This window comes from Vigna radiata, unplaced genomic scaffold (genome assembly GCF_000741045.1).
Source record: "Vigna radiata var. radiata cultivar VC1973A unplaced genomic scaffold, Vradiata_ver6 scaffold_419, whole genome shotgun sequence".
Lineage (NCBI taxonomy): Eukaryota > Viridiplantae > Streptophyta > Magnoliopsida > Fabales > Fabaceae > Vigna > Vigna radiata.
In genome coordinates, this window is record NW_014544149.1 from 54,321 (window position 1) to 66,448 (window position 12,128).

General features: G+C 34.0%; 1 protein-coding gene across 1 annotated transcript; it reads left to right on the forward strand.

Moving 5' to 3' along the window:
• The first annotated feature begins 1,197 nt into the window (after positions 1-1,197).
• On the forward strand, positions 1,198-4,038 carry LOC106755441. The gene is made up of 5 exons (XM_014637599.1): positions 1,198-1,512; positions 2,562-2,951; positions 3,031-3,167; positions 3,342-3,599; positions 3,675-4,038. Exons 1-5 carry the CDS (start codon positions 1,198-1,200, stop codon positions 4,036-4,038), a joined length of 1,464 nt encoding a protein of 487 aa, XP_014493085.1.
• Positions 4,039-12,128: the final 8,090 nt, after the last annotated feature.

Here is a 12,128-nt window from a genome sequence, read left to right on the forward strand (position 1 = left end):
CGGAAACTCCAAGCAAAACACAACTCTGCAACCAATTAAAAGAAAAGAGGAAATGCTTCCTTTATTCACCCATAATCAAAAACTCTGGACATGATTGAAAGAAAAAATGCTCTCTCTAAGAAACGTTCCAGCCAAGAAGATGTTTAAAAGCCAAAATCTGAAAAAGATGCAAGTGACGGCTGGTGCTCCCTTCTCCAATCCCAAGGGTCTTGTATCCTTAAAAATAGGTGGGGTCCACCTCTAAAAGAAACCCTAGGTTAGGCCAAGTGTCCCACAAAATTGGGCCTTTACATTTTTGCCACTAAAATGGTCCATTGCACATAATGTTAATTAAAGTTTCTAGACAACTAAGTTACAATTTAATTAAAATTTGAGTTGCCCAATTGTAGAGTCTTCAATTTATTTTCCTCNTTCCTAATGCTCCAAAATATGTCTCCAATATTTTCCCTGTAATTAAAAATGCAAATAATTAGCTCAGAAAAATCAAATTAATTAAAATTAAAATTTCCGGTCAAATTAAGCATAATTAAGAAAAACGGGAAAATACCGGACAATTAAGCACAATTCCCTGATTAATTTTAGCACAATAAACTAAGTGAAATCAATAAAATATCGACTCATCAGTTACATGGAAGTACAAGAGTTAGTTTACAGCATTGAAAATATTTTACATGGCCTATATGACGATACTGAAGCTATGAATATGATGCAAGTAGCCAATTGTTTGGGGAAAGTGGACTTATTTGTTGTGCATAAAGTTAGCGAACCAGAGGTTGTGGAAAATGAGAATGAGAATGAAATTCTTTACCTTTGCCAAGGGCTTGCAGAAAGTGGTGAGGGTAGTGGGTTTGAGGCTGCTGTAGAAGAAAATGGGGAGGAAGAAGTTGGTGCACTTGAGGTGGATGAAGTTGGTGTAGTTGAGGTTCATGAAGTTGGTGCAGTTGATGTTGATGAAGTGGAGGTGGAGGTGGAGGCAGTTGAGGAAGTGGAGGTGGAGACAGTGGAGGAAGTGGAGGTGGAGGCAATGAAGGAAGTGGAGGTGGAGGAAGTGGGTGCAGTGGAGGCGGAGGAAGTGGAGGAAGTTGAAGTGGAGTCTTTGGATGAAGTACAAAACAGTAGTGAGGAAGAAGTGCAATGGATTCTTTGGAGTCTTTAGATGAAGTGCAAAATAGTAGTGAGGACAGTGATGAAGATTACATGGTGGAAGATATTGGAAGGGGGTTGTCTGATGATGATTTGGAGTCAGAACAACTGTTAACTCCAGAAAATAGTGGTAGTGAGGAGGATAACAATGCAGACAAACCAAGTCGATGTCCATTTCCTACATTTGGAAAGAAAAAGTCAATGGTAGATTACAAATGGGAAGTTGGTACTATTTTTAATGATAAAGAGGATTTTAAGGAAGCAATTAGAAACTATGCTATTCATACTGGGAGGGATCTTAAGTTTGTAAAGAATGATAAGCGTAGGGTTCGCGTGAGATGCATGGATGCACAAAAAAAGTGCCCATGGGTAGCTTACTTAGGATATTTGCCATCAAGAAAGATTTGGCAGTTAAGGAAGATTGTTGATACTCATGCTTGCAGTAGACAACTAAACATTAAAATGATGAATAGTAAGTGGTTGAGTCATGAAATAAATAAGGTATTGCATGATAATCCAACTATAAAGGTACAAGATATACGTAATAAAGCACTAAGGAAATGGAACAACAAGGTATCAATTTCCAAAGCAAAAAGGGCCAAGTTAATGGCAACAAATGAACGTGAAGGAAATTTTAAAGAATAATTTAGAAGGATTCATGACTACGGACATGAGGTGTTAAGAAGTAACCCAAGGTCAACTGATGGAATCCCTCTTGGCATAGCCATCTTTCATGTATTTTTACATTTCATTGTATTTGTAGCCTAGCGTGAAAGGAGCTTGGGTCACTATAAATACCCAGCCCTTCATTGTATTCCTTACTTTTGAGATTAATGAGAATTAGATTTCTGAAACCCAGAATTAATTCTCTCTTGAAAGTCATTGGCTAGAGAGTCCAAAGACCTCTAGCCTCCTTCCAAAGCACACTTCATTCTCATTTTCCAAAGCTCCACCATGTTTCTCTCTCATCGTCAGCCATCTAAATCATTAGACAAATTCTCTCTCACGCATCAGAGAGAGAATTCCTCATTTCTCAGAACTCCACTCGCGCACACTCATTCTCTTCTCGCCTTCGACGTCCGCGGGAGAGTTCGTCGTCCTCGACAGTCCTTCATCACTGATCCATCTTCATCACTGTAAGTCTAGTTTTCTTCACAGATCCATCCTCTTCCACCGAACATCTTTCCCCAAACCTAGGGTTCTTCCCTTCCTTCATCATTTTCTAATTTTCCACCGATTAAATACCCTCAAATCTTTAGATCTTCACTTTCCACCGATTAATCCTCCATTTCTACCGATTAACCGGTCCAAATCCAGTTTCCCCTCTTTTCTAGGGTTCCATAGGTCATCCTAGGGTTTTTTTTTAGAGTTCTTCGAGTCTCATATACATTCCGCTGCGTATTTCTTTGTCGGAGAAGCTTCGAGGAGATCTGGATCAACCTCGCTTCGCGTATCTGACATTCTCCTTGAAGACTCTTCCATCATCAACTGTTAAGATTAAAGTGAACAGTGATAATGGTGAGGCAATCTTTGAAAGAATTTACGTATGTCTGAATGCATGTAAGAAGAGTTTTGTAAGTTGCAGGCCATCATCTTTTTTGGATGGTTGTTTTTTGAAAGGTCTATATAAGGGAGAGTTGCTTACAGCAGTTGGTAGGGACCCAAATGACCATATGCTTCCCATAGCATATGCAGTAGTTGAAGTTGAAAATAAAGATAGTTGGAGTTGGTTTTTGCAATTATTGATTGAAGACCTTGGTGGTAATGAAATATGTCGAGCATGCACGTGGATGTCTGACCAACAAAAGGTACATGCACTACTTACAATATTTTCTTCTTTTTACTTTATGATTTATGTATCTTTGATTAAAATATTGGTGTTGTCAGGGGTTGGTACATGCTATTGAAGAGCTTTTGCCTAAGGCAGAACAAAGATTCTGCATCAGGCACCTTTATGCTAACTTCAGGAAGCAGTTTAGTGGTCAAATATTGAAGAATTTGATGTGGAGTGCTGCAACAAGCAAGTACCCCCAGGCTTGGGAGAGAGAGATGCTGAATATGAGAGCAGTGAATGAGGAAGCTTATAATATCTCATAGTTATTCCCCCAAGGTACGTATGATAAATACCTCATAGTTGTCACATGCACATTTCAATAGGTCATGTATGATGACTCAGTTTCTTCCTTCTTCTGCTGCAGGTTTTGGTCAAGATCTAGATTCATAGCTCAAGCAAGTTGTGATAGTCTAGATAACAACATCAGTGAAGGTTTCAACAATGTCCTTATTCATGCTAGAGGAAAACCAATAATCACATTGCTGGAAGATATTAGACTGTATTTGATGAAAAGGTGGGCAACAAACAGAATGGAGGTGGCATCTATGGATTTCAATGTTTGTCCAAAGATCAAGAAGAGACTATCAAAGGAATGTCAATTGTCTAGATATTGGATCCCAAGGTAATATTGTTTTGCTGTCTTATTTATGTTTATCTCCAAATTTTGAACATAGTTATTTATCTTTATTTGTTTCAGCTGGTCTACAAGATGGATTTTTGAGGTTGGGCATGTTTCAGCTGTTGGGAACAAGTTCACAGTGGACCTGGATACTCATGAATGTGGCTGCAGGAAGTGGATGATCAGTGGCATCCCATGTTGCCATGCAGTAGCAGCGATGCACTACATAAATTTAGACCCAGACACTTTTATACCAACTTGGTTCATGAAATCCACATACGAAGAGACATATGCATCCATCATTTGTCCTATGAATGGCCACGTCCTATGGGAAAATACAAGCTTCCCTCATGTACTGCCACCAGTTAAGAGGAAGATGCCTGGGAGGCCAAAGAAGAAAAGAAGATTGGAGTCATGGGAGTTAACCAAGGATGGGACCTAGATGAGTGTTGGTGGCCATAGAAAGAAATGTAGGATCTGTCGTCAATTGGGGCACAGCAAAAAAGTATGCCCTTTATGTCCACCCATCATAGAACCAACAGAAACAACACAACCATCACAAGCACAAAGTACACAAGAACCAGCAAGTGACCAATCTCCTCAGCCACCACTACCAACACAAGATTCGATCACAAAACCAACTCCAGCAATAGCAAGGAAAAAGTTAACTATTAGAAGAAAAGTTGCATAGATTGAACTTCAGCAGTTTATTGATATTGTGTAGGACAGTACCTTAGTTGTTATGCATGATATTTGAATTTAGACATGTTATCTTTGATATTTGAATTTAGACATGTTTGAATTTAGACATGTTATGTATGACACTACTGATATTATGTATGACAGTACCTTTGTTTGGATGTACTGATATTATGTGTCTTTATGTTGTTTGAATGTTCGTTTAGGTTTCCTTACCATGTACTGGTATTATGTTGTATTAAGGGACCGTCTTGCACAATTTTTTAGTAAAACGGGGACCAAGATAAACATTTTAAACCATTATGAGGACCACAATACACAATTTTAAACCAAACTGAGGACTACTACGAATTTTATTGTATTAACCCAGATGGTTCACTGATATTACAACACTAACTCATAATACACAAACACAACATTGATTGCAGATTGCCCACCTAACATCAACCTAAAGATAGCCACAATATTACAACATCAACTCATAATACATGAACACAACATACATTGCACATTGGCCACCTAACATCAACCTAAACACAGCCCCAATATGATGATGTTAAGCACAATAAAAACAACCACAACTCCAACTGAGAACTTTATCTTTCTATGCAACTCTTTGACACTACTTTCGATATCAGTGGTCCTCTTGCTTTGCCTCACATTTGTACCATCTCTATCATCAGCGTTCTCTTAACCACACCACTTGAAAAAGTTACATGACATCCCATTTGTAAATGCACCCTATTATTCACATAAAACACAAAAAACTGTCAACACAAGAAATCAATTCAACATAAAAGTGACTATGCTATTCAAAAAACCTTATAATGACGACATGCCCAAAATTTCTCCCAGCATTCCTTGCGGTTTTCGCAACTTTCAGTACAGCAAAATCACCACAGTGTCAAATAGGGGTTATCCCAACACCCCTTGAAACAACACCCTGTGATGAATGCGAAGCTCTTTTGCCCGATGTCTTCGAACAAGAACAACCACTTTGTGAAGAAGCCATTCCAAACCCTAACCCTAACCTTTTAACTTTCGAAAACTCTGGAGCAAATAACCACAAACTCTAACCATTGCTTTTAAACTTGGGAACAATAACCATGAATCAGTACTGTAACAGGATGATTTACTTAATTACACACAAAAAATTACCCCTAAATCATTTTTTAATTTAACCCTAACTATATTAATTTACTCGTCACAATTATTTATTTTTTAAAAGACATAACAATGCCACATCATCACATATTAGACACCTGGCAGCTCTATTGTTAGTAAAGTTAACGCCGTAACCAAAACGGACCTATTTTCAAAGTTTTTGCGAAAGCTAGGACTTTAGTGAACTTCTTAAAAAAGGAGGGACCACTTTGAATAAACCCTCCCAAAGAAGGGACCAAAATAGGTATTAAACCTTATTAAATTTATATAATTTGGTGTAAAATTTGATACTTCATTAAATTTATTTAAATGGATCCAGAAACTTTAATCAAAATTAAAACTATTATTTTAAGAAGAATGATTTGTTTTATTTGTACAATTAACATAATTCCAGTGTAAATATTATCACGGACCGTATTTATAAAATTTATTAAAAATGATTACATTGATTTTTACAAATCAAGGCTAAATAGAAAATTAAAAAATTACAGATTAATTTTTTTTTTTCGAAAATGATTAATCAAACCTTTATTTTGCATATCCCATACTAGATTTTTCTTTGGGGTTTAATTATGTTTTTACTTTTAAGAAATTTGATTTCATCCTTCTTATAAAAATTTGTTCTAATTGTGTCTTTATTCTTTGGAAATTCATGAACTTATTTTTTAACGTGTTAATATTTTTTTGTCAGGATTTCATTTTAAACACGTAACAAATTATTTAATTTAAAAGCTAAAATTTATTTTCCATGTTAGCTTCTTCTTCTTTCACATGTAAGGGTTCTTCCTTAAATTTGCACTAGAAATCCCTTTCATCGGACATTCACCTTTCATCTTCACACCTTTCATTCTCGTACCAGACAAAGAACATTCTCTGATTCATCTCCAACCCACCCAAAGCTTACTCATTATACAGAGCACCAAAACCTTACTTCAAATAAAAAAACAGTTCAAAATGACACTTCTTCTCTCATTTTAGAAGTTTCAACATCTCATTAAGAATATCTGATTAATTTCACAATTTCCTTTGTTCCTCACTCATGAGTTGTTGGAGTCTCTCCTTGAGAGCAGGGTCGTGGCGACCACTGCTGCAAGGGTTTATGAAGACGATCATGGGTCAAGGTAAGGTGGTGGAATCTTTGTCGTTAGCGCGGTTAATGAAACGAGACTCACCGGAAAGCACATCTATTTCAAAATTATTATTCCTAAACATAAATTCAATAATACAATATGGAATATGTTTTTCTGGAAGTCTTAAGTATGATTCTTTTTCAGTCAACAACTAATATGCTCTAATCTTCGGATTTGTGTTTATTACTATGGGTAGTGTTAGCCCATCTCTTTTTCTTAGGGGAAGGGTAGAGGATAAGTGTTTTCAAGCAATGCGCACACACATATTTCCACAGAAAATGTTATCAATTATTTAAAAAATTTGATAAAAGAAATGTATGATAATAATTTACTCAAAATGTAATGATTTCCTTTTTTATGTTTTTTTTTTTTTACTTTTTTGGGAAATGAAAATAATAAAAGTTTTTGAGAAATATTTTTTCTTATATTTTTCTCTTATCGCATTCATTTGTTTTTTTTTCAAGAAATTAAATTTGAAGAAAACTATGTATGACAACTCCACAAAAATAAAGTAATAAAAGAACAAGAAAAAATCAATCAAAATACAAAGTTTCAAAAAAATCAAAACACCTATGAACAAAAAAAAACATTATGTGCATAAATAAATATCATGTCAATGAGAAACTTTATTTGGAACTCTTTTTCACGAATGATTATTGATAACGGTCTAAAAACCGTTATTTTCATGCTTAAATATGATATCAAAACACACCCTTTGTGGCTTAGAATGAGCTTAAAATCAAGTAAAACACTTAGTTGAGTCATGTGATAGTCAAAAGTTGGTTTTAGAGATATTATGCTTGTTTTTGCATTGTTTTGCAGGTTTTGATGAGAATTGAAGATGGAAGTGAATTAGGACGGATTTAGACTCAAGAAAGAGGAAGAAAAAGGAAGAAAAGAAGAGTCTATGAACCGCTCAGCAGCCAGAATCAGTGTTGAGCGGTCAGAGCGATCAAAGGCAAACCCTCAACGGTAAAACTGACCGTTGAGCGGTGGCGCGACAAAGAGACAAACCGCTGAGCGGTTCACTTAAGTGCTGAGCGGTTATCTGTTTTTATTTGGCTTAGATTCTGTTATCTTTTTGATCTATAAATAGACCCAGTGCGATTGAAATTGTAATCTTTTGGCTATCAGAGACGTCCAGAGCTGTTCTACAGACCTTGGAGGAGGTTCCTTGGATGCTTAGGCTCCAATCTACCAAATTTAGGGTTTACTCTTCCATTCTTTCATTATTATTCATCTAGATTCACCATGTTCATCGTGAACTAAACCCTAGGTTGTTGGGGAACAATGTAATCTTTTGATACTCTCTTATATCAAAATTCTTATCTTCCTTATATGCTTGCATATGCTTATTTTTATCAATTGTTAAGTTCCTTACCTTTGCTTAATGCTTTTATCGTTTAACTCATTCAGTAAATGTTGTTTGTCTTTATTGATACGGAGACGTACAGTAATGTCATGAACTGAGGGAATTCCTTGATTATGCTAATACTACCTAGAGATAGGGGTAAGATGATCAATTGTATTTTGCTTTTGTTTATCATGCATTATTAGTTACTAGGGGAGGCTAGAGATAACATGTCAGTAATTGGTAATAGGCTCTTTTCGTCAAGAGATTGATTTTAGGGTAGACTAAGAAAGTTTGCATGACAATATGATAAATAAGCTAAGAAGATAAGAAGAGTAGATATAAGAGAATGGATAAGATGAATTTGTAAACCCCAACAACTCCATTCATCCATAGTCTTTTCTAGCCAATTGATTCACTGCATTTTGCATGTTTACTTTTATCCTTTCCATGCAAAACCTAAATTTAATTCCTTTCTCAAGTCTTATGCAATTGGTTTACATGAAAAGCAAGGCCTAAGAGTCCTTTGGGAAACGATACTCGGACATATCCGTTTTATATTATTTGATAACGATCTGGTACACTTGTCATGGACTTAACAGTTATCAAATCTCTTTCATTCAAAAATACAAAAAAATTAATATACAGATTTCGTCCTTCAAGTTAGTCAAGTTTTTCTCTCACACATCACCCTGATCCCTACCCTTAGTTTTTGACGCCTTATTTCCTCTTACATATAGAGATTTTGACACCCTGACCGCTACCAAATTTTTGATAAATTGTCTCTTTTCTCCATAAATCAAGATTCTCTCGTTGGGAATGATCACTGATTTCTTCTTCAAATAAGATATTCAAGATTTCTATTACAAAGAAATTCAGAACTTGGCAGCTCTACTAGCATGGCCTCTCAAGCCCAGTTTATCTGGCACCCTAAGCCTAGTTTATCTAGCACCTTTAAGCATAGTTTGTCTAGCACCTTTAAGCCCAGTTTGTCTAGCACCTCTAAGCCCAATTTTTTCTGGCACCCTAAGTCTAGTTTCATTTAGCACCTGTAAACCTAGTTTATATGACACCCTACATAGCCAAGTCATTATATTCGGTCTTCAGCTAGGCAATGGTCGAGACAAGGTTTTTCATTATAGGTCCATGCAATCATGCATTCAGCATCATGCATGCATTATCATAGGGGAAGAAAAGAATAAAAACCATGCATCGCCAACGTCCAACAGGAATTCATGATTTCGATGGAAATCAGTTCAAAAAGTACATTAGAGAGAAAATTCAGAATCTTCAAAAAAAAAGGGGGAGGGGAGGGGGGTGAACAAGGGTCTCACACAAACTTCCACCCATACATCGATACATCAACAAAATTCAAAGAGGAAGGTCCAAAGCTATAAGAAGATCAATTAAAAAAAAACAAAGTTCAATTCATAGGAAATTCACGAGGATCATACACCTCTACAGAGAAATTCACGAGGTTAATGCGCCTCTCCAAACAAATTCACATGATTCATACACCTCTCTAGAGAAATTCACGAGGTTGTTGTGCCTCTCCAGAGAAATTCACGAGGTTCTTGCGCCTCTCCAGAGAAATTCACGAGGTTCTTGCGTCTCTCTAGAGAAATTCACGAGGTTCTTGCGTCTCTCTAGAGAAATTCACAAGGTTCATACACCTCTCCACAAGGTAGCTACATTCTCTACCAAGTATTCTTCAAGGTAATTTTTTACCTTCTCTTTAGACACAAACGAAATTAATGTTTTTATCTTTATTTGGCTTTTACTATGATAAACACAAAAACTCTAAGGTTTATGTTATCTAGCAAAATCTAAATACAGAAAGGTAGTTAGTTGTCAACACCTAATTTCCTCCGAGTAAGTAAATAAATAAAAACAAAGAATAAGAGACTAATCATTAACGGTGGGTAAAGAAAAAAAGGAAGAAAAAAATAATAAAATAAATGTATACGAAATTTTCAAACTTTAATACATGACACATTACTAGAAAATATTTTTGAAATATTGGTTTCTAGATAAATGAATGTTTAATATGGTAATAATTTCAACTAATATTAAGTCAATAATTATAAGCAATAATTAAAAATAGTATACTAATATAACTTGCTGCATCAGTTTCTTTTTAAAGAGAAAAGATATGATTTTAAAAATTGACAAATTTTCTGACAATAATTATAATCAATGTCTTTAATATTATTTGATTTTTTTTTTCTTGCAACACCATTTCTTTCCTTACTTTGTTAATTGTCAATTAATTCACAATTAAGGTCAGATTACCGTAATATTACAATGTGTGTATATAAATATGCATCTTGTCATAGAAGAAGGGGACGAAAAGAAATAGAGAAATACACCAGAAATAATAGAAATAGAAAGACACGAAGAGAGTATAAAGAAAAATAAGTTTTCACACAAGAGAGACCCTATCAATGACAACCAACAAGAAAAAACTAGGGAAGTACTAAAAGTTGAAAAGATATGTCACATTTATACCATTCTTTTTCTCTTTTAATTGTACTTTGAAATTTTTTATAAAGGTAATATTTTTTACTACACAGAAATAACATTTTTTAAAAAATCATAAAAAGAATGTTTTCTCTCGTTTCTTTTTGTATTGATTCTCTCACATCACGTGATATTTATTTTTTGAAAGATAAATAATAAATAAAAAATTTCAAAAATAAAAAATATTTCTTATCACGTATTTTCCTATAAAAAAATAAATCATAAAATAAAGGGTATAAGTACGCATCGGCCAACGGCCGATTTCTTTCCTTTTTTATCCATCATTCTTAAAATAAAAAAAATACAAAATTTTTAAAACAAAAAAAATGACAACATTGTTAAAAATCCTTTTTTTTTACTAGAAGTATGTGATCCCTAATTTTCCGTAATGAATGGAGATATGTAAGAACAACGTCAATCCTTGTCGGATTCACTTCTCAAAAATCTAAAACAATCCATAATAATTTTTAAACAAATTTACAAAATTTTTTCTACATAAAGAATTACGCCATCACTCGTTGTCCATCATAAATATATATATAGGTAGGAGCAAGGTCAATCCTTGTAGGGTTCATATAACAAAAAAATAATATTTTTGTTTCTTATTAGTTTCTTTATATAATTATTTTTAGGAAAAATTAAATATTTTGAAAAACCACGCCAATTTTATTCATTTAATTAAAGATACTTCTTTTGGGCAGACGTAATAGGGTGCTAATACATTCCTTACACGTAACCGATTCTCGAATCTAAAATCTAGTTTTTGTAGACCACACTTTTATTTTTATGGTTTTTCACAATTTTTCCAAAATAAATTATGGTGGCGACTTTCAAAAATTTTTCTTAAACCCGTTTTTTTTTAGTTTGTCGAATGATCGGTTGCGATAGATATTTTACTCTCGAAAATAGAAATATGAAAAACCCTTTCTCATCTCCCAAAAGAGGAGTTTTAAAAACTTGTGAGGTGTAAGTACAAACTGATGGGGTGTAGAAATCAATTGTCTCTCGTTGGTTTCAGAAAAATGGATTGGGCTCAGTTTCTAAACTCAATTAACTCTAGGTAATGTCTAATATGCCATGTTTAGGAATTTTTATTTCTCCCAACTTTCGAACAATAAAAACATTAAGAAAAGTTTAGTGCTTATAATTTTCATATTAGCTTTTAGTTTCGCTATAATTCAAATTTTTATAAAGTATGTTTGTTTGTGAATGTACCTTTTAGAAGTCAACTATCTTTGCAATTGGTACTTTCGTGAGAAATTCATCTCTAAATATTACGAAAATGTTTAATATATACAAATATAAAAATATATCAATTCAATTTCATTTATAAAATTTGAACATTGTCTGTTCCAATTCATAAAAGAGATAAGTTTAATCTCGTTTAATGTCTTCAAAATAACTTGAAATAAAAAAAAATTAAAATAATTACATGTGCATATTGTTGAATGTATTATGTATACTCAAACTTATATTGGACATTAGTTTTCTAACTAAAATGTTGAGATGATATCAAAGTAATCCATGAATAGAACATTACAAAGCTCTAAAGAAAGTTTTGAGATATTTGCAAAAAAACAAAAAATCACATGCTTATGCTTATATATAAGAAGTCTAATTATTCTAAAGTGATTGGACATTCAAACTTTTATTCCGTTGGATATATGG

What these genes read in the sequence shown, in the direction of transcription:
- LOC106755441 (XM_014637599.1), top strand. Translation starts at nt 1,198, where the DNA reads ATGGTGGAAGATATTGGAAGGGGGTTGTCTGATGATGATTTGGAGTCA. An exon ending in CACAAAAAAAGTGCCCATGG is followed by an intron (nt 1,513 to 2,561) that starts GTAGCTTACTTA and finishes TTGTCGGAGAAG; the next exon opens with CTTCGAGGAGATCTGGATCA. An exon ending in TGGAGTGCTGCAACAAGCAA is followed by an intron (nt 3,168 to 3,341) that starts GTACCCCCAGGC and finishes CTTCTGCTGCAG; the next exon opens with GTTTTGGTCAAGATCTAGAT.